General features: G+C 46.8%; 1 protein-coding gene across 1 annotated transcript; it reads right to left on the bottom strand.

The window, feature by feature from the left end:
• Nucleotides 1-1582: 1582 nt before the first annotated feature.
• On the bottom strand, nt 1583-27521 carry htr2aa (5-hydroxytryptamine (serotonin) receptor 2A, genome duplicate a). Its single transcript, XM_035604879.2, has 3 exons — nt 25596-27521; nt 9512-9712; nt 1583-3785 (listed from the first exon to the last, which is right to left on the bottom strand). Exons 1-3 carry the CDS (start codon nt 26065-26067, stop codon nt 2923-2925), a joined length of 1536 nt encoding a protein of 511 aa, XP_035460772.1. The 5' UTR covers nt 26068-27521; the 3' UTR covers nt 1583-2922.

Consider the following 27521-nt stretch of genomic DNA (forward strand, 5'->3'; position numbering starts at 1 on the left):
CCGTCTCCTGAGGGATTTGTGAGGAATCCTTTAATTACCTTCTGCTTGCTAAAACCACTCAGAAACTTTTGACTGCCAACAACAGCCTCGCCCGAGACGACCGAGGAGAGTCTGCAAGGACGTTCACTTTGGACAAAAATGTGTCTTATTAACGTAATTAGTATGTTTCTCTTGTCGCACGTTGGGGGGGGGGGTCAGAGTCTCCCAGGAAGTGAAGTATTTACTGTGAGTCGCACCGAGAAATAAAACGTCCCTGTTGCTGATCTTCATCCCCTGTTCCTCTGGTGAGTCGAGAATATTCAATGATCCGCGGTTTGAATAACTTATGGCTCGATTGAAACACGCATATAAGAGGAAATGTGTGTGTATTTAAAGCGGAATGATTTGGTGTGTGTGTGTAGCAGGCTGGTGGATTATGACCCACCCAGAAGATTATAAACTCGCAGTTCAGACTCCCGGGAGGTTTCACAGGCGGAGGATTGAGATGATGGTGTGTGTGTGTGTGTGTGTGGGTGTGTGTGGGTGTGGGTAGTGTTCAGATCAGAAATATGTCAACCTTAAAATGTGTTATGAGGCTTCAGAACTCAAGGTTGTAGGGTTTAATAAGTCAAGATACAAGTGCCGTCTGTGAACGTGCCTCGTTTCCTTTAAATTAAGAAAGTGTTGGATAATAGACTGTATATATAAAGACGATCAGTGACTATATATTTTTAAATCTACAAACATGTTTTTTCATCAGCGGGATAAATAAAACTCTCACACACGAGTGTTATTATTTCTTTTTTTTTACTTTGATTTGAAAGCAAGGAGGAAAACCAAACTGTTCCCTACAGTCGACATAGAAAAGAAACGTGACTGTCACCATCAAACATTCAGACAGAAACTAGTGTAGTTGTAAAAAAACCCACAACAACAGGTCAGCGGAAAGTTGCTGACGGTCGTCACATCACCGCCAAACGGAACGACACAAAGACTGCGGCTACTGTACGTCATCGGAGAGCTGAGTCCTTTAAAGAAAAACAAAAACCAAACCAAGACGATCAAACCAAACTCCACTGGGGCCGGGCAGCGTCATCGCAACAGAATGTCAATTCTATGTTTGATTCATATTTAATGCCCAAGAAACATTTCCCCTAAAGGTTCATTCCTAATCGTAATCTGAATGCAGTGAACTGCCAATTTGTTCCAGTGGCCAAACACGGTACTGCAACAAAAAAATATCCTTTTACAGACAACACAAGTGGACCTCAATCCGCTCAAGTCTTACGGTTTGTTTTTCTTACGAATGTTTAACTCTGATACTGATTGCGAGAGTTATATTGTCGCCCCCTGCTGGCGGTGATGTGTAAATGATCCACGTCACACGTCTTCCACCCTCAGGCGCATCTGGTCTGGTTTGATTAAGAGGAAACAAAGGGGCAGGGACAGTTTGTGTTTTAGTGACCGAATGATTATATCCTTTTTTTTTTTATTTTTGATGGGTTCTGCGATGTCACGACTTCAGTTCTGTGAGGTTTCTGATGTTGGTTCAGGGTTCGAGTGGAGACACCAGATCCTACGACCCTTGGTGAAACCAAGTCTCTTTTGGTTATGTTGGACGTCTTTTCTGTGTAGAACCTTTTTTTTTTACTTTGGTCGTAATAGTAAAACTTTTCTCAGAGACTTCCAAAAAAAAAAATCTGTTTAACTGTGCTTGACATATCGTCAGTGTCATGACAAATGATTTTGATTTTGCTGTGTGCATTGGGACCTCGTACCTCGACGCGCTGTCCGCCTGTCGCAGCGTCGCCCGGCCGTTTGGACCAAGTCTCATGTCTGACACGCGTCTTGGTGATTCATCCGCGACACAAACCTTCGAGCATCAACAGAGCCCTCGTCCTTCCACCCAGATGATTCTCTCTTTAGTCTAACAGTGAGTCTACTGAATACTTGAACACGTGGCAACCAACTACCAGACCACTTGTTACAGCGAGTAAAGAGAACAACCTCGATATATTCAGAACAGTTCTTTTTGAAAACATGTGCGAATGTGCAAGAACACAACAAACGTTTCACAACAAACACGATTTGCACTTAAAATCCCATTTCACAATCTTCTCTGTGCACCAGGAACGATGACCGTCGCATACATTTATTCACATGTCTGCACAAAATACAAATATAGATTTTATTTACCGTTTGTCTCTCTGTGAGAAGACGTTACTTCCTCTCCGCCTGCTGTCAGACAATGTCGTTATTCCCAACAGAATAAAGTAGGAGTCTTTTTCGAGTCCCGGTGCGTCAAGCTCGTCAGAAAATCCAGTCTCATCGCCGCAGATCCGCCCAAAGTTGAGATGAACCTGAGTGAAACCAGGGAGTCTGAGGTCACTGCAGCCGAGCATCCGGGGAGAATTAAGATGATGTGAAGACTTTCGTCTGAAGAGTTTGTTATGAATGGCAGCGGCGATTTGCCTCTGTTGACTCTCTGTTCGCTTGATGATCAGACTGGAAGATGGTGATCGCTTCCACTTCTTTAAAAAACCTTCCAGGACTAATTTGATTTTGAGCAGAAGGGGTTTGACAAAGCACTGAGACCGAAACCCAGGACATGAAACGAGCTCTGATTGAAGTGACTCTGGGTATAGATGGTTATCAGAATGTCATTCTGTTTATTCGATTGATCCAGACCCGTATTACGAGGATCAGACGCTGATTGGGGTTAACTGGGGACAAAAACTCCTCGAGTGGCTCTGAAGGAGAAGCTTTATACTCTATTCCTAATTTAAATTCATTATAATCTCTGTATTTCTACAATCCTGACTGCGACTTTGGCACTTTAAGTTCAAAACCTTTGCTCCCGAGGATGAAGTGACCTCAGATGAAGATTTATCCGATCCATGATTCACTCAGGACCAACTCCTCAGGGAGGGTTTTATTTTACTGTCACACACAACTTTCATCTTTGTCTCCATGGCTTGTGTCCGACCTGCACGTCTCTGTTTCCCGCCCGGGTAAAGAGAATCCCTTTGCCTCCCCGTACGAGTGCGCAGCTCCGTTGCAGAACTTCCCCAGGTTGCCCAGGGGCAGTTGGGTGGAGTTGTACGCCAGCGGCGGGATGGTGTTCACCAGTATGAGCTGCAGAGGCTTCCTCTGCGGTTGGTACTGGCAGCGGACGTAGCGCTGGAACGCCGCGCGGTACGTCTTGTTGAACAGCGTGTAAACCAGCGGATTGACCGCGGAGGACAAGTACCCGACCCAGACGAAAACGTTCAGCAGACCGCCCATGAGTCCTGCGTCGCACACCGCCGGGTCGCACACCACCACCAGCACGTTGGTGATGAAGAATGGACACCACATGACCACGAAGAGGAAAAACACCACCCCGAGGACCTTGGAGGCCTTCTGCTCGTTGCTGATCGACTGCATGGTGCGCCGGCCGAACAGCGAGCCCGAGATGCTGCCGCGGGCGCCGGCCATGCCGCCGCCGCTCCCCCTGCCGCCGGCCTCGCGACTCAGCGAGCGCCTGAAGAGTTTCTCGGAGGACAGCGACGTTTGCGGCAAAAAGCTCAGGGTGAACGTGGCGCTCCACTTGGGCCGCGGGACCAGCTGGTCCAGGCAGAGGGTGGCCTCGTTCTGCAGGGCGCTGATGGTCAGGAAATAGGTGACGACCATGATGGTGAGGGGCACGAAGAACGCCACGAAGGAGCCGACCAGCACAAAGTTGTTATCTGTCAGCAGGCAGCTGCCGTCCTTGAAGACCTTGGAGTGGTCCCGGAGTCCCAGCACGGGAATCGGCATGGAGATCCCTGCAGAGAGGACGGAGACGGCAGAGAGATGAGAGGACGGATCACAGGCTGTGGTTCGTGTGTGTGTGGGGGTGTGTGTGGAGATTGAAGCAGCTTGGTGAGAGGAAAGCTTTTTGTCAAAGGATTTAGATCCTTTGCCTGAAAGTAACAGAATTCCTCATATATCAAAAGTTTTCTATCCGAACATTGGCGATAAACTCTGGTATTTATAGTCTTCTGAGTCCTTTTTACTGATCTACAGCTCCACTTCTTACTCTTGAACTTTCCGGACCTGATTATGACCGTTCGATCTGCGACTACCAGTCAGTTCCACACAGGAGATCGTACCTGCAGCTCGCCAAAGTTACGTCGAGCGAGAACCGATGTTCAGGATGACAAGTGGGAATCAAAGAGGCTCCATCCAAACTAGGCAGATTAATTCTCTTCCTTTTGAGGTGCATTTGTGTCCACAGGCGAGATCGTGACTGATGTCAAAACCAAAAAGTGTCAACCCACCGTGACGTCGGTTTGAGAGCATTTTGACCAGCGCCATCTTGGATTTATTGGAACCAGACGTGAATATATTTGGAGGTACGTCGGAGGCCGACAACACGGTGAGAATGAGGTCGTTCATTTGTTTCACCGCTTGCGCATGCATATTGTCACGTCTCCTGGAATTCCAAAGATGGCGGACGACGACGTCACATCTCGTGTATTTTCTTCCATTTTACACTTTTAAAGCGCTTAAATACTGAGTTTAACTTTAACCAAGTCAGGGCTCGCTGCCGAGTCGGAGAACTTTTGTCAAGACGTATCAAAGTGAAGAATATATTGGTTTCCAAAACAATAATATAACAATAAGTACATCTTTATAACGTCAACATAGGTTCCCCTCTTCTCTCGCTCTTCCGCCACATTTTGATATCTGCCACTGTCGGAGGACTGAACACAGTTTCTACATTAAAGACCCCAAAAAATTGAAGGATTCACAAGACGATGTCAACAATGTTTTTCAGAATTCAGCGCATTGAGCTGGAATTAAATGTTGGTTTGTTGCAGGATGTTTGGTTTAGAGAAACAGTGAAAACGCATGAATATTTTGGGCTTGATTATGTAATTTGGGACATGTGTACACACACACACACACACACACACACAGGATTCATTCATACGTGAACATAAACCCTCGCTCCTCTGTGCAACAATGCATAAGTCCAGATGTTGCGTCCAATCAGATCAGAGCGTAACCTCAACTCACCGCGGGAACATTAGCAGGCTTCACTTAACGCCTCCTCCTCTTCCTCCTCACGAGCCCGAGGAGAAACCAAAAAAAGTAAAAACATTAACCTGAATAAGTGAATGCTGCAATAATCTCATTGCGCTCGTGGGCGACGCAGCGTAGCGTGGCAGCGAGGCGCGTGGCAGCGAGGCGCGCCTGAGGGCGGGACCTGCTGCTCGCCACGCTGACATCACATTATTCGACTCATCCTCCTGTCGGCTCTGCGGAGCTTCAGCTGGGTTGCATCACACCAGAGTCTTTGGTTTTTTTTTCTTTCTCTAAGGTTTGGCCTGCAGTTATTTTCATGTGCATGTTAAAATGGGCAAAGCTCAGAAATCTGAGTGGGAGAGTGGAACCAAGCGAACCCTCACGTCTCAGAGGCAGGAAACTGAAATGAAGCATCTCAGAGGAACTCGAGCTCCTCTGTCAAAAACAACCACACAACATCCGAACGACACTAATTACAATCAGCTAATCATCAGCTGAACGCGTAGCTGCAGGAGACAACAGGTCTCAGAGAAATGACACAACTGCATGAGTTAATTGGGAGGAGAAGGTCAAACGACGAGCGAATCCCAGTTTATCACGCTGTGGATCTGCAGGAGACGGGAACGCTGCAGCTCCGACACGGCCGAACCCGGAGGCGTTTGGGCCGGCGACTTGTGCTTCAGTCTGCTGATACAGGTCGGTGGTGTTGCCCCGTGAAGTAGCAACGGTAGCACGGCACGTTCTGCACAACACCTGACGCCCTTTTTAAAACTGATGTGCTGTTCCTCTTCGAGACTAAAGTCTCCGACCGATCGGTCGAGCTTGAGGACATCGCGCAGCAGGTTAGTGCAGCGTGACTGATGCTTGTTCTTGGAACCGAGTGCGATATTATAGCAAATGCAATTAATCGTTCAGCCCTAGTTTGTGGTCAATAAAGTTTGTATAAAACACGATGTGTAGGCAAAGGGTTATATCATTAAATGAACAAATGGAGTTGAAAGAGAAGAGAAATCCTCCTCCTCCTCCTCCACACATCGCGCTCCACTCCACCTCGGACTCTGTCGCCAAACTTATTCACAGATGATTATTTCTTTGATCGTTTTTAATTGGGTTTATTATCACAATGTTCCTGTTTTTAATCGACAGACAAGAGTGGATTTGTTTGAATCCCACTGTTGGACTGTGGATTAATATAAACTGGTATATTTGTCATTTTAATATGATTTTTCCCCCATTCACAGCTCTAATTCCATCCTGTGCTGCTGAAGGAGGAACGATCTTTCTCACAAAACTAACTTTCTGCAAAGTTTGCTTCTTGTTTTGTTAAAAAAATATCAGGAACTGTTTCTGTTGTGGTTTGATAGGTCGGTAGGCAGAAAGGTAGGTAGGCATGTAGGTAGGTAGGTAGGGAGGTAGACAAGCAAGTAGGTATGTAGGTTGGTAGGCAAGCAGGTAGTTCGGTAGGTAGGTAGGCAGGAAGGCAGGTAGGTAGGCATGTAGGTAGGTAGGTAGGTAGGTAGGTAGACAAGCAGGTAGGCATGTAGGTAGGTAGGCAAGCAGGTAGGTAGGTAGGAAGGCAGGTAGGTAGGCATGCAGGTAGGTAGGTAGGCAGGTCGGTAGACAGGTAGGTATGTAGGTAGATCGTCAGGTAGGTAGGTAGGTGTACTTTATTGATCCCAAAAAAGGAAATTCCGGTGCAATTGACTCGTACACACATCAAACAGTAGAAAAACCTCAGCCTGGTTCTTACACCTAATAAATTACTAGAATCACTGACTCACGGTTGTAAACTTCCGCCAACAGGTCAGAATGCAGTTTACATCCATGTCCGTCCAAACATATTTTGTTTGTTATACTGTTATAAGACTTTGACGAATATCTATGAGTGTGTATCATTGGTGCGGCTTAATTGAATTGAAAGGACTCTTGAGCATCGTCGGAGTTATGGGCTCTACTGAGTCACCTTCTCTTCCCTGTGGGACTGTTGGACGTCCACGAGTCTCTGCAGAGCTGAAGTAGAAAAAAACTGTCCGATCACAGAGTCACATTAATGGAAAGTGTAATAGAATTAAATCCGTTCATTTTCTTTGAGAGTGTTTAAATGGAGGACGACGTGACGAGCACCCGAAAACTGCTTTACCTGCCAGCGGCTCGTTAAGACGTTCATGAATTTCTCTCTGTGTTTCGTCTGCAGAGGACAAACTACAGTGGAGTGCGAGTGCGGTGAGTTGTTGATGCCGGCAGATGCCTCATTATTCACACACAAAAACAAAGTTTATTTCCTCACAGCTGTTTTTTTAATGGAAAAACCGATCAAACCTTTATCCCCATTGTCGCACCTGTCCCTGGCTCGGGGGAGATTCTCCTCATGTGGGAGGAAACCAAACTGTGACACCTCCGGTGTTTGTGATGCAACAGTTTTTCCGGCTCACGATGAAATATTGATCATGTCTAAAGCCCGTCTCCCCTCCGTCCCCTTCTGATGGTTTCCAAATCCCAATCTTTACAACACCGCTCTGTGCCGTCTCCCATGACTCAGCTCTCTGCAAACATGACACGACAACGTTGACAGCATCAAAAGCAGATAAGGGACATTCTCTTCCTGCTCCTGTCGAGGATTCATTTCCATCACTGTGGATTCGGTCCCACTTTGTTATCCGGCAGCATCAGTTCAGTCATTTTTTTTCTGAAGGAGGATTTGATTTGACCAGGCTGCTCAGAGAGGCCCCTGGTCCTTTTGTCTCTTTGTTGTCATCTTGCATCTGTTTTTTTGTCTCTGTGTGCTCATGTCTCGTCCACTCGTAGCCGTCGTGTGTCTGAAGTTGTTTCGCATCTATTTGAACAATTCTGTTTTTCTTCTGAGGACCACTTTGGGACCGACTGAAGTCATTTTTTGTGTCTTTTGAAGTCACGTCTGATTCTGTTTTTGTGCCTTAAGCCTGTCTTCTCTCGAACGACCAGCAGAGGGCGACTCCACTGGTTGTTTCTTTAGAAGTGTATGAGAAAATGACTCTACGCTTGCGTTCCATTATACCTCGGAACTCTGGGATCGGAAGTTGGCGAGGTTCTTCTGACCTTCTTTGGCGTTCCAGATGCATCTTCCGACTCTGGAGGTCGGCAATTTCGAGTTCCAAGGTATGACGGAAAGCAGCGCTCTTCTCACTTGATTTTTAACGTCAGTAAACATTTTCCTGGGACACACACATCTTCCGAAACCAGAATAACTAAGTTATTCGTCTGCTGAAAACCAAAACAGCGCTGATGACGAGCTGTGATGTTCCGTCCGATCCATTAATCTGAATAAATCTCAGGACTGGGCAAAACTGCCACCCGTAGAAAAAAAACACAGCTTTTCTTGCATTTCATTCATCTGAATTATCTTGCGTGAGAGCATGTCGACTAATAACGAGAAAAACAAATTATTTTTGGGGGGAAATAATTCATCTTCAATCAGAAAATGACAGATGGTTAATGGTTTGATGTTGCAGATTGCTTTTCTGAAATGTTATCAGCCGAAACAGGATTACGTGACTTTCATGCTGTTCTCCGTTTCCCCCCCTGTTTTCACCCGGCGAGTGTAAATAACGTTCGGACAGAGCTAATTTGGTCCGAGCTCGTCTCCTCCCGCCTCCTCCGTCACCGCGGGGCTGCAGGCCTTTGTCTGCGGCACCGTCATTACATTTCCTGCTCATCTGGGTCCGCTGACCTGAGTCAGAGGCCAATTATCAGGAGCTGATTGTTCCCATGCCTCCACAAGAAATTATATATGGAGACATAAACGTCACTCGTGTCTTGAGGGGAAAATTGCGTCTCATGAGGATCTGACTGCTCTGGAGTTTTCTCCACACTTTGGTGAATTTAACTGTTGATAATCTGTGCTGCTATTAACTGGACCTAAAGGATTGTACTACGTCCACTAACCAAGGTTGATCTGTCCGTCTGTCAGTCAGTTGGTTTGTTAGTTTTTTTCCATTTGACGGTTTGTCGATTGGTTTGTCAGTTGGTTTGTCAGTTGGTTGGTCAGTTGGTTTGTCAGTTGGTTTGTCAGTTGGTTTGTCCGTTTGTCAGCTGTTTGGTTTGTTGTTTTTTCCTTTTGACGGTTGGTTGGTTGGTTTGTTTTCCATGAAACTTGATGGGACATGTGCCGAGAAAGAACCCAATTAATGTTCTTATGGATCCAAAAAATTTTCAACACTTTCTTTAACTTGGTGAGATTGTTGGAGAAGCATTTTTTGTCCCCATTTTCACAGATTTCCCAAGGAATAATTAATTAATGATGAAGAAAATTTAAAAAATGATGACGTGATCATGTGAAAACATGACACAGTTCCAAGTTACAACAACGCTCCCCACCGAGAAAGCTTTGAGTATTCACGGGTGGTGATACTCACCAAAAGACATATATCAGGTAAATATCCATGGATAAAAGATCATTAACGTGTGTGTGTGTGTGTGTGTGTGTGTGTGTGTGTGTCCTTACCCACTGAAATCGTCCACACCGCCATGATCTTGATGCGGGCCTTGGTGTGGGAGTTGAAGCGGCTGTGGTGGATCGGGTTTCGTATGCCGATGTATCGGTCCAGGGAGATGGCGCAGAGGTGCATGATGGACGCCGTGGAGAACAGGACGTCCAGGTATATCCAGATGGGACAGAGGTCAGACGGGAAGGGCCACCCATAATCTGCAGGAGGAGGGGGGGGGGGGGGGTCAAAAGTCAAATATCTGTAGAACCAGTGACGAGAGCTCAAAGTGACAGTTTCTGTTAATTTGGTAATTACTCCCATTTTCCTAACATGTCGCCTTTAATGAGGCTCAACAGCCTCCGGAGAGCGAATGACACGGTGATGAATCGGATGAGTCATACACATGAACACGGCCGAAGGCTTTGCTTTACAACAGGCCTCCAACTGAGCGCCCGCTGCAGATACACGCACATCCGCATGGACACACACACACACACATACACACACACACTCACATTTTCCCCAAGTGGGACAGTTAAAACTTGACCCTTGAACCTGTGAGGGATCTGACCTGGAGTCATTGAAGTGAATTATTCTTCACACACACACACACACACACACACACACACATGTCTCTAAATATAGTCGTGTAAAAAATGGGTCTTGAAAACAACTCAGCCGCCGCTGAAAATTAAAACTATTCCTTATTCTGAATGTTTTTATGTTCGGTGCATCAACGTGAGACAGGTTTATTTATTTCTCACATGACGCAGCTCAGAGACACTAACAGAGGAGCAGGGTTTTAAAAGGCCGACGTGAAACCAGAGGGGCGAAAGAACAGGAAGAATAAACGGATGAAGAACATTTTCTGTTCTTTTAATTAACGTGAAAAGACGTTTTCAAAAATGGATTCGACAGAAAAAATGGTACAGTTCAATGAGCTATCTCAAACCTAAAGACACAAGTCTGTTTGGTTTGTGTTTCATTAAACCCTGAACATTTGTAAGTCTAAAACAAAACACTGTAAGGCATCATATTAATGCCTCATAATTGATACCTGTTAGCAGCATCGGCTGATGAATCGAAATAGCCAAATAAGCCTCATCATCATCAGCAGCCCCAAAAGAAAAGGGGCGGGGCAGAGCCACGTGGCTACAAGGTAGGGATATGTAAAAGTATGTGGTAATGATATTAAAACGTCTGGACCAGTAGTCACAGATCACCACGGCCTGTCGACGAAGGCAAAAGCCAAATAGATGCACCCACGAATCATGGAGTATCAGCCGGTGTTGGGGAATTCTAACCGCCGCCTGCCACTGGGAGATATTTGGAGGCCGAGGTGTCGCCCGCCGCCTTCCAGGATCCCCCCGCGGGCGTCGCCAGAAATAGACTCTGAGTCGAGGGATTAGAGGCGGATCGTCACAGACGACTGAATCACACTCAGGGTGAGGATGGAGCAGTTCCTCCTCCTCCTCCTCCTCCTCCTCCTCCCGAGTCTTCATCGCTTCCCCCCATTCGCCAGGTGAGGGTCGACCTGATTCAGGAGTTTTATTATTTGGGAGGAGATGACTCATCTGTGTCGTACGATGTCACCATGGTCACCGCCAGACTATTGGCTCTTGCTCTCTTTGACCCCCCCCCCCCCCCGTCCTCGCTGTTTTTATTCTCAGTGCTTTTGATTTCTCTCTCTCTGTTCTCTTTTAGGCCCATTCGGCTCTGGTGGCAAACAGCCTTCCTCTTCGTCCTCCTCCTCCTCTTTTCATTCCCGCCACTTTGTCCTGCTCTCGGGTCTCTGCTCAGTCTGTGTTGAGTCGCCTGGGAAGTGAGAACCTGCGCGCTCCTCACACGTCCTGATGTTTTCCTCTCTCAGCTCCGTAAAAACCTTCTGGACGCAAACGCTCACGGTGTCGACACATTTGTCTTTTGAGTTTCATCCTGTTTTTCGGTGAAGTTGAATCACAGGAGCTGCGAGTAAAGAGTTCCACTGTAGACCTTAAACGTGTCCACCGTGATCGATGAGCTCATTGACTCTGCAGGGAGGAGGTGGAAAATCCATTTACGGTCAGTGAGCTGAAACGTGCATGGACACGGGTCCGGTGGCTGCGTTCGCTCTCCGTGCGGTTCTGCCCCAAAAAGATCCTCCACACGGAACGAGCAGATCATTCCCCTTCAGAGTCCGTTTAACTATCACACTATTAACAACTCCACAGAGTGTGAGAGTTGACGTCGTTCCCTCTGACCGGCTCCATTCGTCCTCTGGTTCTCCCTCCTCTCCACGTCTTGTACAGTAATGAGCATCGCGGCAGCTTTGATAAGGCGATAGGACACGAAGGGGAGCAGCAGGATCATGGGTGTTTACACTACGTCTTGAGGAAAAGCTGATTATTTTAAAGTCTCCACTAAGACCAGGACTCTGTTTCACAGGGGTTTTGTCGAATCTGCTTCCACTTTTGTTGCGTGGTGTGGAAACCTGAACGTGTCCAGTAGGAATAGACTTGGTAAGATCTCTAGGGGGGAAGTCGTACCAAGCTTCTGGACCTCAAGAGGGTTTATGGTATTCTGCACTGTCAGGACCATCCACTCAGGAGAGACTTTGACTTATTGCCCTCAGGTTGGCGTTCCAGAGGCTTCACGTCTCCTTTATCCAGAGGGCTTTTAAGATGAAGTGGCAGGAAAAGACCCATGTGAACCAAAGTTAACTCGCTAAGAGGCCAGGGGCTTAGTGGCAGATAGTACTTGAGACACGGCCTCGCACTTAAATTTGAAGTACAAGGAAACAACCGAGAAACACCCAGATGAGATGTGGTTTTCTTTGCTTCTCCACCTGCCGCCGCTGACGGAGTCGACATTACGAAAGCTAAAGTTTTACACTCCACATGTTCGTTTCCCTGCCGCCTCGTTTCTCTCGCGCCGGCGCTTCTGCCCCCTCAGCTCGCGAAACGTCGAAACCTCTTCAGACGAGTCCGACCGCAGGGAAACGGGCTGCGAGCGTGGCATCTCGGCACCTGACACCAATTAGACCCAGTCAGCTCTGCAGTTTCTTTCATTATTTATGTCTTGGTGAAAGTATTCATAAAAAGACATGCTCTGGCTATGATATTACCACGTGTGGCCCCCGGTCTCCAGCAGGATGTGTGGTGAGCTGCAGTGTTGGCTCCAACAATTAACTGTAAACAAAGATGGACGACGTGAAAGGCCGAATCATCTAGCTCGCCCCCTGGTGGCTGGCTGGGTCATAGACGCGTCTTCCATCTTCATATACAGTTTCATTTTCCAACATCTGGGCAGCCCTGCCACATCGAGGCAGTTGGTTAATCACTGTGTAACTGTTTTTTTCTAAAGAGCACTCCCATCACACGTCCCAAGTGACTGGAAGTGTTTTTCTTCTCCAACACCCTAATGCTGCGTTCACACCAAACAGGATGCCAATTTTCCGCGCGATGAAAGTCAACGCAAAAGACGACGGGCGGACAAATGCCCGACGTCACTGCCGCGTCTGATCGTGAACGGGCCGATATTCGCAGGTTGTGTTTACTCACGTCACCTGGGTGATTCATATTTACTCGCGCGAGTAATGCAACGCAAGAAAATTGCTTCGCGTTCGATGTGAATGCGGCTTTTAACAAATGATGATATGAAAATTTGTGGAAGGTGTCACATTTGCGACTTTTCTGCTCCATCAATGGCGGAAACTGAATTCGTCAGCTGTTATTTTGCAGTTTCAGCATTAACTGAATCTGTTCTGGAGACAGGAGACAGAGAAACCGCACCACCTCGGCGGAGGGAGCAACAAAGGGGCATATTAAATTCGGATCAATTCCTCGTGCAGTTAAAAGGTCGAAAGCGGTGGGAGCTGCAGGTCCAGCGAGGACAGCAGGAGGATTCTTACGTTTCCATTGTGCAACCGCCGAGGTGAACAGGGGGTCGGGCCTTTCAAGTCTTCCTCGCCATCGATTCGGCGTCTCCGGTGAGGCGAGCGCATCGATCGGCGGACGGACGTGGACGAGGAGCGGCGGGATCACTTTGGTCGTCCCTCGGGGAGGTTGACTGTTAATCACAACCGAGGCCTCTTTGGGTGTGTGACGTAGCCGCAACAGAGCGCGAGCGGCGGCAAGAAACAGGGACACGTTGAGCTCCGGGCTAACAGGACGTCTCTGGGTCTTTGACTCTTCAGTGTCTGAGTCACGGAGACGCAGCAGAATCGTAACGTGCACGGAAAACTGCCCTCGTGCATTTTCTAAAACCTGCATTACACAACAAAGCAAAGAGGAGCTTGACACACACACACACACACACACACACACACACATGGCAGTTTGACATATGTGGGAATAAATTGACTGTAATGCGAAGATAAATATTTTTTGCTCTACCCCTCTGAAGGTATCACCGGGACCATCATTCAGTGTTCAATGTAGAAGGAAATAAAGTTTAATATAATGTTGAAATGGCAAATTGATCGAAATGAAATGCTGACGTGAAGATGGAACCCCGGAGACGGAAAATGACTTTTAATGTTCCATCCTTTCTGCTTCGCTCCCACGCAGGTGGTTCTCACTGATTTGTCTGATCCAACAGACGGACGTCTCCTCTCTCACACCTGTTAGAGACAAGACACCTCGCAGCGGGGGGGGCGGCACTGGTCAGGTGGTCCAGTCCGGTGGGGGGCTGCGTGGGAACTGTGTGGGACGGCGTCACGCCGGCCTTGTTTGGTCGGAACCAAGACAAATGTCGTTTTAAAAGGTGTGAAAGGTTCCTATCCAAACTGTTGGTCCGACCAGAAGAGGTGGCGTCGGTCCGGATCAAACTGAACCGTGGATTGGTTTCGTTAGTGGTGTGAAAACTTGGTGTGGACTTTCGGACCAATTACAGGAAGTCGATGCAGTTAGCTAGAAAAAGAACCGGAAAGAAAAAGGCTTCCCGCCCGTCTACAACCCAATCAGAGTCAAGCGTAGGTTTGTCATGTAAAGTTCGTTAGCTGGGTGAAAAAGAAGAACATATCGTTGTTGTATCCTGCAGCTTTCAGGCAGTGAGAGGAAACAGCGGCTCGGAGCAAATGAAATATGGAAAATAATTGATAGAAGAAGAGCGGAGTGGAAACGGAGGGTGAGAAAATGAGCTCCCGGAGGAGAGAGAGAGAGAGAGAGGAGGGGATGGAGTGAGAGACTGTGGAACACGCACACACACACACACACACACACACACACACACACACACAGCGTGCCGTCCACATGCTTCACAGTGACTCACGTTAACGGAGTCTGAATCATCACGACATTAAGAGTCTGGATCTCAAACCGGACTCATTTGACTCGATCACCTCTCCACCAGCGCCTCCACTTGTCATCAGAGGCTCTGTCGCTTTAATGCCGACGTCACCTTCATGAGGACGTTTTGTTGAATCGGTCGTCACTTTGTCTCTTTCATCTGCCGGTACGAGTCTCACATCACATCACGATTGTAGTGACCAAAACTTTTATATATTTACTACGACTAAACCCAAAAATTAAAGATTAAATGACCTCAAACAAGTCAATCAAATGTTCATATAAAACAACTCGACCAGTAGCTTCGTGCCAACTGGAACCAGCGAGAGAAAAAGCTTCTTTTTTAATTGTTGTCAAAGCTTTAATTGACCCCTGACCCCCCGATACGTATCCGAGCTTTCCGCTCCCAGATGCTCGGACCAGATCCTCCTCGAGGCTGAAGGTCAAAGGTCGTGAGAGTTTACTGTCGCTGCTCCGAAGCTTCGGAACAATTTGACCTCGAGTTAAATCTCGAATATGTCTCTGGAGGAGGAACACTTAATGTTTGACCTGATCTTTTTTGAGTGTTGTCATATCCTTTAATTCTATTATATTAAATTTCTATCTCATTGCTTTTTTATTCCTGTACTTGATTCTGATTCGATATCTCAGAACACATCAATTTAGATCTTATTCGACGAGCACAGAGAACGTGTTTCTCACTGTTCCAGGAAGCTCAGCTGCAAAGATATTTTCTGATTGTTCGCTCGCACCGAGCCACAGCGGAGCTGGAAGACTCAAGCTGGGCGGGATGTGCCGGTTAAAACGCCGCCTCTGTACGTTTGCGGTGATAAAATACGTTTGTTTTTTCTCTTTTCTGGAGCGCTCGTTCTCCCGAGGCGCCGCCGTGACAGCGCTGGAGACGAGGAGGAGGAGGAGGAGGCAATGAAGCCGCGTGTGGTCGGCAAACTGCCAGGATGATGTCTTCACTGTGACTTCACATGCAGCCGGCGAGATGAAGTCAAAATCTACAACAACAACAACAACAATGTGATAACGCACAGTCGCAGAGGGAGGAAACAATGCAGAGGATTAAAAAATGAGAGGAAGACGGAGAGAGAGAGAGAGAGAGAGAAGGATGGGGATAGAGATATCGTGCAGAGCAGAGCAGCCGTTAAAAAACAGTCTGAAGTTTTAAAAAATAGCACCGGTCACGAAAAAAACGGATCATCGTGGCTTAGTCAATGACGTTAATGAAAGGAAGCGGCACCGAATCAACCCATGAGCCCTGAAGAACCGGGGAACACCGTCCTGTGCACACACGCTGACCTGAATCCAGTCTTTCACTCAGGGATTTGATTCCATTAGCGCTCGTCTCGGTCCTTTGGCCTTTAGCCCCGAGTCAGGAGTGGAGGCGCGACGAGAGTCGAGGGGAGAGAGAGACGACATATTTATTCCAAACAAAATGCCCCAGACTTGAACCCGACACGGGGGCGGATATCGGCCTCGAGGGGCCTCGGCTGCCTCCGCCTGACGGTGTTCGAAATCGAAGGTGAGGAAGCGACTCGGTAGGAAACTTTAAAACAGAGACCGACACCCGGGAGAGTTTTGTGCGTTTGTCAGCAGGTTCTCCACCTCCATCTCGCAGCAGATGTGTCATGGCATTCGAGTGTGTGCGCCTGAGTGTCATTTTTGATTAGTGTACTTCATTAACTGTGTGGGAAGTGACGCCTGCTTCTGCTGAACCCCGAGGTGGGATGTGCTCTGACCTGTCGGCCAGTGATGTGATATGTTTGTCATGTGGCTTTCAACGTACGCACAGTTTCAATATTTGGCATTTAGACTCATTCCCCTGAAGGAAGCAGCGAACTCTATGCGCAGCAGGGCGCAGGGGGCGCGGGGGGGTAGTCGGAGCCCGGGGGGCGGATGCTCGTGGAGGCGGGGCTTTCCAAAGGCTTCATGAACATCGACAGCAGCAGCGCGAGACCACAAGACTCTGTCCTCCACGACCAGATGGGTCGTTTGTTCAAGCAGCTTGTGACGACCTATGCGGTCCTTCTTCTAACGACCTCTAGCGGTCGTTACGTACACGGCCACTAGAGGTCAGCGGTAGACGTACCGTAAACCTGTCAGAAAAGAGCAGTAAGCGATTTTGGAGAGAGCTTGTTTCTCTCTTTGTCGAACCGCTGCGCACAACACCAGGCCCCGACCGCGGCGTTGCGGACGCCACCCGCCAAATCGGGTCTTAAGGTGCCGACGAGTGATGTTCACAAGCTGCACTCGCAGTGTTGCGTGTCGCGGTCCGCACCATTTTTATTTTATTGTCCGATTCACAGAGTCTGGGCTGAGAAGAAAACACACACGCAGGACCGACAGTTTGCAGACCGTGAGGAAATATTCAATCTCTTACTGTCCTGTCTTTAAGTCCGTCAAGTTGGCGTATTTCAATTGTTTTGCTTATAAGATACTTTTTTTCTCTCCCAAAAATACATTTGATTATATCGGGCTCAACGCCGGCTCACAAGCCAACAGGTGACATCATCACGGTGACTTGCCACTTGGTTGAAGAGCAGACAGGTTGAAGAAGACACTTTTTTTCCCCTTTTTAATCTGGCGGCCAACCACCAAAAACCTACACGACCCTTTCCCACTCAGAGTTCCGTGTCTCATCCGTCATTTCTTTCTCTCTTTGAATTTTTGAACTCGATGGCGGAACAAGTTCGCCGCCCACTCTCTCCTGAGTGTTAATGTTATTTGCACAGCTCTGATGACAGTCGAGGAGCGTCGCCCTCCCACGCCGACCACCTCGTGTACACAAAACCAACAAACCTTCATCCTCCTCCTCGTCCTCCTCCTCAGCTCTTCAAGTTATTAACACGTCACTGAGAACCAAGAGACGTCGTGTTAATCAAGTTCAAGCTGAGATCTATAAACTCTTTGGTCGCGGCTCTCGCTGCCAGATCGGCCAAGAGGCTGAACTTCTCCAAGAGAAAGATCTACTTTTGACGCCCAAGTGTTTTTCTGCTCGTGCTCACGTTTCTCTCTTTTGCCTGAAGAGAAGCGACCGGTTCCCGAGACGTCTCTTTGTTTCCTCCTCTTGGTTCCCTCCGCTCCTCTACCTATCGCCCATGGCAGCACCACTCACTTCTGTTGACCTCGGTGTCTTGCGACGCCCCGGACCATGTGACTTCTGCTTCTCAAACAGTGGATTCATCCCCGCGGTAACGAAAGCCTCGCAGCAGCTCGGACACCCAGCGGTCGACGTCACTCGTGTAAGACACGAATGTCCTTCTTTTGTTAACGTCTTCGTAATATGTAGAGCTGAACATCGTGCTGTATTGACGAAGACTCCAAACTGGAGATTGAACCATCAACTCAGCAGGAATGTTTTACTGACGTTTCATTTATGGAATGATTTTGTTTTATTTTAAAGCTGTTGAGAAGAATATTTTTCTTTTAAGGAGTGAAAAAAAACTAATATTCCAAATCCCCTCTGTACAAAACTTGGGCTAAAATATTTCAACACAATGACAAAATAATTCCGAGCCTGATTTTATATAATATTCAGAATTCTGTTTTGGAGATGAATGCAAATGAGTGCATATTCATTTAGAAAGAGTGCATCATTAGCATATCAAAAAAACAACAGTCTCACCGTGAGTAATCGTGATATTATACAGTTTATGAGTTTTCACCTGCAGCGACTGCGCCTGAAGCCAAACAGCAGCTCAGAGGAAATCAAAATCCAAAATGAGCTTGACGCGCCGTCAGGGAGGCGACGTAACGAAAAATATCGAAGACATAAACAAAACTCCAGTTACGTAAAAATAAAAAAAGGAGAATGAAGAATGTGATGGTGTAAGAGGTCGAACGCCGAAATAAACACGACACAAGGACAGTGAGCTGCCGCAGGCCTGAGCGAAGAGGAGGAGGAGGAGGAGGAAGAGGAGGAGGAGGAAGAGGAGGAGGAAGAGGAGGACGAGTAGACCAAGGCTGAATCCAGACGTCTCAACGAACCCACTCGCAGTAGTTCTTTTCTGCAGTGAACCTCTGAGACTGAGCCGAACGAGCTCGATCCAATTGACAGTGCGTCGGAGCAGAGTGTCATTGAAAGCCCTAATTGTTCAACATTAATTAGAAGCTGCTTTTAAAGACTGAGTGGAGACGTTTCAGGAGTGAACATCCTGAACTCTGGGAGCGTCTTGTGATTTTGTTCTATAGCAATCTTACGTTCAGAACAAATTTATGAATTATTATTTTTCGCGTGATGAGATCACATCAAGACTGGACTGACTCGGTGGAGGTTTGCGATCTACCGAGTGACAATCTGCTTTCAGTGATTTTTGTTCATTGCGTTCAAATTAGAACCTAAATCTGGTTTTATCAAATTGAATTCTCAAAAAAACCAAAAGAAACCCCTCATCTAATCTCTCTTTCTTTCTTTCTCTCTGTCTGTTCCACATCTTGACCTTCTCCCCTGCTGTCTCACATCTGGCCTGATAAGGTTCTCCTGCCCTTTTGTTTGCATCTGTTTCATTTTGTTCCGTCTGTTCCTGCGTGAGAGGAGGAGGACGCCTGATGAGCTGAATGACTGACGATGCTGCTCCTGTTTTCTTTTGTTTGTTTTAGCAGCTTTGTGCGTAAAGAAAAGAAAAACTCGATCTCATGCGGTTGGGCGCTAATGGATGAGCATGACGCTGGATATTTCTCTATCTCTTCTCTCTTTCACACGCTCTCTGCTCACATCGCGTCTTCTATCAGCAGAGGAATTAGAGATTATTCTTTCGCCTGGCATCAAGGCATCTGCGATCGAAACCAAACCGATACGAAACATCACGTGAACATACATCAGTGCGATATGAACTACAACTCGAATGACAGAAACCATCTTTGGAAACAGACTACAGTTTAGTCCATGAACCATCTGCGACGAGGAGGGGGCGGGGTTTATGACATATACTGCAGCCAGCCACCAGGGGGCGATCAGGTACTGTATGTCTGAGGCCGCCAACACATTGAGAATGAGCTCGTTCAATGGTTTCACCGTTTGCGCATGCGTGTTGTCACGTGTCCTGGAATCACAAAGATAACGACGTAACATCTCATATGTTTGCTTCAGTTTTACACCTTTGAAGCGTTTAAATGCTGCGTATAGCTTCGCTCGGGTCGGGGTGCGTTGTCGTTGCAGACGAAAGTGAACATTAAATGACAACTTTTTCAGAACCTATAAAAATGAACAACATATTGGTTTTAAAAACAAAAATTAGGGAGCTGTCATGCCGTCCATCTTTATATACAGTCAATGCTTTAGACTTGTTTGTTCAGGACTGACACATCTTTTTGTGTGAATCCCAGCTGTCGTGTGCAGGATATATCATTTCTATTTTCGTCCACTGATGCAGAACCAGAGGATAAGAAAGCACGAAACGGCTCTGTTGCGACGAATTCTACTCCGTATTCATCTGTTCTCCGCATGAATCACTCACTTTATTGCTTAAAACATTAGGGTGCGGAAATTGTATGAGCTGCAATATCACAGAATCAGGAGGGAAAACGGAGAACGGGAAAAACTGCAGCCATAACCTTTCCCTGAATGACGCCAACAGAGATTTCCTCTGGTATGAAAAAAACATTATCAGCTGCTTTGACTGTTTCCTGACAATTTTTTTTCTTCAGTTTTTTCCACCTTTCACTTCAGAAGCTTCTAAAGCGATTGTCTTTCTAGTAAAGTTTGAATTTGTCATGATTCCATGTTTGGCTGTTCTTCTTACACTAACATAGAAATGACAGGATCAGTATAAGCTCTGGCAGAAAGCTTGTTCATCCATAAAGTGTTGGGAACTTAAGCCTTACATCCATATGAGTGGCAGCGTACGTGGACACTTGACCCGTATGTGACGGTGTAATGTGACTGGGCATTAATGTGCTGCCTCTGCTGGGACTGGGTTTCTCCATTGGGACACTGTGATGTTGAAAGAGAAAACAGGACTTTGCTCTTCTCGCTTCACATTTCACTTAATGGATGAATTATTAACAGTCGTGGATTGGATTTTTTCACTGCTACGCCGACGATGCACCGCTGACGACTCCTCTCAGCTGTGAAAAGCTGGATGTCAGTTTTTACTTGATTCTTGTCTCCGCCAGAATCCTGGTTCAAGCCTCTGCCAAAGCTAACTTCCTATCTGTTAACGAAAGATGAACGAACGATCGAACGAACGAACGAACGAACGAACGAACGAACGAACGATTAATTCATGGATCTTGATGAAAATAATCTGATTTAGTGGACCGATATCTGTGAGTGTGTGAGCCTGATTGTATTGAAGGACTGTTGGGAATGAACTCTACAGATTGATGTTCTCTTTCTTTGTTAAAATATAGATTTTTCCCTTTTTCTTTGTTGTCTTTGTAGCTGGTATCGTATTTGTCTTTGTAGAAACCATTTGCCCCACTTAGATTATCTGCATCGTCCAGCTCTACAATCAATACATCAATATATAGATCAGGATCAGTATTTTGTTAGTGCAGGAGCAGTAATGCCCATGAAAGCTATAAGCAGAAAGGAGGCTGTCAGTACAGAGTCCAAAGAAAACAAAGACAGTGAATTAAAAACAGATCCGGGTAGAAAATAAATAACAGACTTCCTGTTTTTTGGGGGGGGACTTCCAGCTCCCACCTGTTTCTGAATAGAAAATAAAAAGAAGCTCATGGTTTGAAGTGGGCACTGGAGGAGATGTGGATTCAGTTTGAGAATGAATCACAGAGGGATATCCACAGAAGAAACAGAGACTATAAGCTTTTAAGTAAATCTGCTCCTGCACTGCTGCCCGTCCACAGAAGGACGACAAAACCTGAGGGCTGCGAAACAAAAGAGTTTGTTTACTGTCTGTCACAATACCCTCAGAGAGTAAAAGCTCACAGCAGGAGGAGAGGAAAGATGAAGGGGGAGGCAGGAGGGAATGGCCGGATGATGAGGTTAAAGTCCTCAAAGTATAACAGAGGAAAGACATTAACCGGCTGAGTGAAGCCCAGAGAGGGATGGGGGGGGGGGGGGGGGGGGGGGGGGGGGGGGGGGGGAGCAAAGGTTCCCAAAATTCACAAAGACAAAAAAAAGAAAAATCTAAATGTCTGTTAAGTCATTTATGGCTATGGAACAGAGATCAGAGCTGTTCCCTCAAGTCATTTCCTTCTCTTATTTTAAATGTCTCTAATATTGTCACGTACAGTGACAAAGAAATTGTAGAATTGGGACAAAAAGAAAGGATTTTCTTTTTCACTTTCTTCTTAGAAATCTGGCACATTTAGGGGACCGATATCCATGAGTGAGTGTAACGTTGGGCCTTGGCGGAGGGATGAGCTCCACTGAGAGACATTCCAGTTTTAGAGGTGAAAAGACAAACAAGTTGATCTGGAGCGTTGTTCCAAACGAGCCATTTGCTTGTTTAAACTGCTGCACTGTCCTTGTGTTTTTGGCGTAAAAGATCAAATACATTCTTTGATTAATTCGCTTGATCTGTGTAGAGGTTTGGATGGAAACCATCTACATGATGATGAATCTCTCCATTTGTTCCGGGGACACCATACGACCATGTCGGTGGCAGCGTCGACACCTTCTTGTTGTTGTTTTGCGACTCAGGTCAAAAAGGGGAAACTTTGCTGAGAAGAGCGTAGGTTCGGACTTTGGTCCGAGGAAAACCTTTCACACCTCTAACTTTGGTTTGGGACCCAACTGAAAATTCTGAAGGTCCAGACCGAACAAAGAAGTTGTGAAAGCGTCCTAACTCACCAACATGAGGATATGAAGGAATTATGGCGACATCGACCCTGCTGAGAAAAGATCTTCAACACCGGTTCTATTTGAAAGATTCCTTTTCTGACAATGTCGACACACGCCAATGACAATTGTGATAATCTCACAAAATCTGCATCTACATCTCAATCTACCTATGTCAAAGTCTAACAAAGTGCAGTTTGCCTTCACCTTAAAACAAACAGATGTATATCAAATCTCGCTAGGGGGAAACTTAACATAGACTCTGAATTTCTTAAACAAAATCTCCCAAATAAGCAGGAACCATCTTTTAAAGGAGGCGGCGACATTGTTTTCTCTAGTTTCCGATGATTCCAACAGGAGCCCTCGTCTGTACGTCTTCAACTATCCTGGGTGCAAACTCTAGTCAAGTGAAACCCAAAGTTATTCGAGCTCTTAAACGCAGCGGAAGCCGCCTCGGGAGGCTCGTGGAAGGTGAGAGAGTGCATCAGTCCGTCAAGTTTATTCTGACAGCTCGTCTCGTGGGGAACGCAAGAGGGAAAACAAAGGCAGGGATGAGGAGACAATCTAAAAAACACACGGCAGGGAAAAGATTTACCTGTGGTATTGTAATGTGTGATGGACACACTCTCCGTCCACAGTGTCCACTCAGCCTGGGTTAATCCCAAATTTCCCAAAACACCTGCAAGGTTTGTATTAGCCAAACAGATTTGTAGAATATATCTCTGAATCATCACGGGGGCCAGCTGCCCGGGTGGCCGGTCTAGACACACAACACATCCCACAAAACTTTTATCAGCCTCTGGCTGGTGAGTTGATACAAATCACATGCTGAACCTAGCCGCTCGTTTCAGATACATGAGTGGACCCAGGGTCTCCATCCCTATCTTTGTGGGCCCTCCAAGCAGCTCAACTTCTCTGTCCAGTCTTTGGACCACCTCTCTCTCCAGCCCCAGGACCATCTACCCACTGTCCTCACTGCCAGTGCTGCCACCACCAGATGTGAAACACTTCTTCAGTTTGGCAGACGACTCTAAATACTACAACACCCACAGGCCTCAGCTGCTGTTTAACGGAGACGACAGTCTTGTGATGTAAATCAGAGAGGCCGTAAACTCCAAAACGTTTGGTTGTTGCGGGTTATTGTTGTTTTCTCCTTTTGTCTTTGGCGATCTGCCCGAAGCTAGCAGAATTTGAAGCTCAGTGATTCGATGTTTCTTGCAGAAATGCATCCTGGGAGTTATAGTAACTTCAGTTAATCTGTTTATGAATGGATTTTGGGTCCAGCTGTCCTGCAGAACACGACGTCTCCCTAATGATTGAAAGAGCTGAAAAGACAAACAGTCGGAGGGGGACTGCTCTTATGAATGTCTTATGACTGATCCATAAAGATTGAAAATGATTTTTTAACATTAATAAATCAATTAATTACAGCTTTAGTCTTTATAAACTGTTTACACAAATCTTCAAAATGTTGCACAGATTAAATTTGCTAGTCCTGCAGCTTGTTTAAAGATAAAAATCACATGTCATTGAATATATGACCTGGGATTATTTCATGTTTAAGCATCAATTACCCCCATTGACGGGCCAATCATCACAAACACAAACTCGTTAATAACCGGCCACCACCTCAGTCCTCCTTCATATTCTCGGTGACATCTCATGACCACATCGTTAAGATCATCATCGTGCCCTCTCGCCCTGAAACGACGACGCATCCGTTCCCTCCGTGACTCAGTAAATGAATCTGAAAGTTCACGGCTATGTTAAAACACAAGATGATAATTACAGTGTGTGTGCGTGCGTGTGTGTGCAGTCGCAAATGAGTCCTTTTGTCTGCTCATTAGAGACGGGGAAGGTGACTAATAAGCACCGGAGGTCGTTCTTTTGGAGAGGCCCTTCCCATACCGATTAATTTACCGAGCTCGTTCTCATGCAAATTATTTTTTTCTTCCTTTGGCTTTAAAAGCTCCTTACGTGAGCAGCGACTCGTGACATTTACAGAGACAAAAAGGGAAACTCTGAGAGGCACGGGAGCAAGGATCAGCTGGAAAGGTGAAGGACAGTGAAGGTGTGTGGGTGTGTGACAATGAAGCATTAATCAACTGCCACCAGACTCACCAGTTCACATCCAGAGGTGTGACGCTGGTATTTCCCCCTGACTGTAATCCCACTTTGAAAGATTTATTGCCCACGCTCGTGGCCGTTCTCCAAGGACGCCGAAGCCAGCCGGTCGCTCCAGACTGAGATATCCCAGCGGTTGTTAAAATGGATTGCCAAGACATTTTGGTTACAATCACGTTCCCCCCCAGAGGACGAAAGCTACCGACTTGGGTGATCTCCTAACTTTTCCTCGAGCGACGACACAAGTGAAGGAAATGACCAAACTACGGTGGCTGAGAGAGCTCAACACACTGCAACTTAAGAGAAGACACCAAACTGGATAAAACACAAGTAAATTTAAGAAAAACATCCTCATCAATTTGTTTCAGCCTCCACTCTTAGGGTTTTTGGTTAAACGTGGCACTTCAGAAATATTGTTCCGGTCAATGTAAATGCCTGTTAATGGATGGGACATGGACCAAACTACCAAAATTCTGACTAAAAGATGAGATGCAATAAAAACAGGCTAAAATGTCATGTTTCACAGCTGAGACTAAGCATGTGTAAGGGCGGGATCCTGATACCAAGGCAGCTCCACTCTCATCATCAAGATGGCGGCACCTGACCTGAGAATTTGAACTTGATTTATGTAGAAAGGGAGGAAGTGGAGGGGCGTCGTCCATCTTTATTTACAGTCTACGGTGTAGCGTGACGGGGGTGGGGTCGGGGTTCTCATTCCACTCTGAAGTCGTATTGCCACAAGTCAAACATCAGACCTGACTCCCTGAGTGACCCCGTCCGGTGTCAAGTGATTTCTTCCCTTCATGCTGTCATTACAATTCTTTTTGGACTTTGATCAAACATTCAGGCAGAAGCAATTAAGTAATTTTTCAAGCGCCAATTCCTCCACCAAGTCAACAACACACCAACGGTAGGCTAAACGAAACGCCCCCGAAGCAAGTGTCACTCAATGCTTACCGTAGAGAATGGTCACCATGGACACCGGCATGACCAAGATGCCGAGGAGCATGTCGGCAACGGCCAGTGACATCAGGAAGTAGTTTGTGGCGTTCTGCAGCTTCTTCTCCAGGGAAACCGCCAGGATGACCAGGATGTTGCCCATGACCGTGACGGCGATGACGACCAGAATCAGCAGCGCCGCCCAGTTCTTCTCCACCACCATCTCTTGGGGTGGACACTGCGAGCCGTGGATCCTGCCCCACTCCTCGCCACGGGCTCCTCCTGCGTCGTGGTAAGACCAGTTCCCCAACTGAGCGTCAACGCCGTTATAGACCACGTCGCTTCCGCGACACCCCGAGTTTGTTGCGTTCTTGATTCGCAGGGCGTTTTCCTGGAATCCACGTGCAGGCCAGGGGTTGGACTCCAGGCTGGTCACGGCTCTGACGGCTTCGGAGATCAACTGTGACACGTTGCCACCACGAAGGTTCATGGTGTCAAGCTTGGTAACGCCGTCACAGCCACAGGAGACAGAATCGCCTCAGGACGGCAGCATGGGTGATGGACCAGAGTGGAGTAAGAAGGAGGAAAGTCATGTCTTCATTCATTCTTTACGCTTTGCTTCTTCTCTCCCCGGGTGAACTCTGATAATATAAGACCACCCAACACGTCAGTGATGAATAGTAATTCAATATGTTCCATTACTTATTAAATCCAGAGTCTCAGAGGAAACTCTCGATCCTCGAATTTGTCTGTCGGAGGAACAAGAGGATGATCACCTCCGCACGGGGAAACAAAAATAGACTCCTGGAGTCAGCTGTTGAGTCTCGGATAATGAATACACATCAATTAATATCCTCAGTTTGTGTGTGCAGTCTTCCAGTTGGGCCAAACCAAATGTCTTCAGTCATATAAAAGAAAAACAAATCTTCTCGTCTTCTGATTATAGATTCCATTTGAAGTCGGAGCGATGACAGTTGAGGTCCGTCGAAGCTGCACTCATGTTAAAAATATTAGATCCTTCTGAAGTCCGGGATGTTACAAATCCGAGTACCGCAGCACCTCACGTCCACACACGTCTCTTCAAAGAGACGAACCACCGTCTTTGATTTCCACAAAGCGAACGGCCAAAGAGGTTTTTTTCCTTTTCATCGCAGCAAAACTTTGATCTGTTTCGACGCAGATATCGGTGATGTAACATTTCCCGAGTTGGGAGGCATCGCGCGTGCGGGTGGGATTACCCTGAACTACATACCTGCACACGTGTGTGTGTGTGTGTGTGTGTGTGTCCTCATGAATGTGTGAAAATCCTTGAGTGTCCTTGTCGCCTTGTCTCAACTCATCCCTGCACCTGTGAGTCTGCAGCCGACAGAGATGGATGATGAACATGATGATATCTGACGTGTGTGTGTGCTGTGTTATCCTAACTTTCCCTTCTCTTCAAATCCCCCCCCAACACACACACACACACACACACATACACACACTCGGTGAGAAAGTTCTGACTCTTAATAGAAACATTCCTCTGTGCTCAGCCCTGCAGAGATCTTTTCTCACATCCCTTCAGTTTTTCCTCCTCCTGCCTCGTCGGTGGAAAATGTCAGTCACTCTTGGAATCCTCCACAGATCCGGCTCCGTTATTCCTTCCTTTTCTTTAGAAGCTTAATATTTTCCTCTCAGGATAATTCCACATCTCTTTTTGCCATCTAACTTTCCTGACGGTGGACAGATTAATTCATGGAGGAGAAGAAGAAGGAAGACGAGGAGGAGGAGGATGAGGGGGAAATGTCCTCAGCAGACGGACGAGCGTCCGGTTGGTTCCCAGGTTTCCAGAGTGTCGGTAAGTTGTTCGTCCTCAGTGAAGATCGGGAGCTCAATGATTCTCCCCTCACATGCAGCCTCCCCCTCTCTCTCTCCCCTTCTCTCTCTCTCTCTCTCTGCAGCTTT

Source organism: Scophthalmus maximus, chromosome 14 (assembly GCF_022379125.1).
Source record: "Scophthalmus maximus strain ysfricsl-2021 chromosome 14, ASM2237912v1, whole genome shotgun sequence".
Taxonomy (NCBI): domain Eukaryota; kingdom Metazoa; phylum Chordata; class Actinopteri; order Pleuronectiformes; family Scophthalmidae; genus Scophthalmus; species Scophthalmus maximus.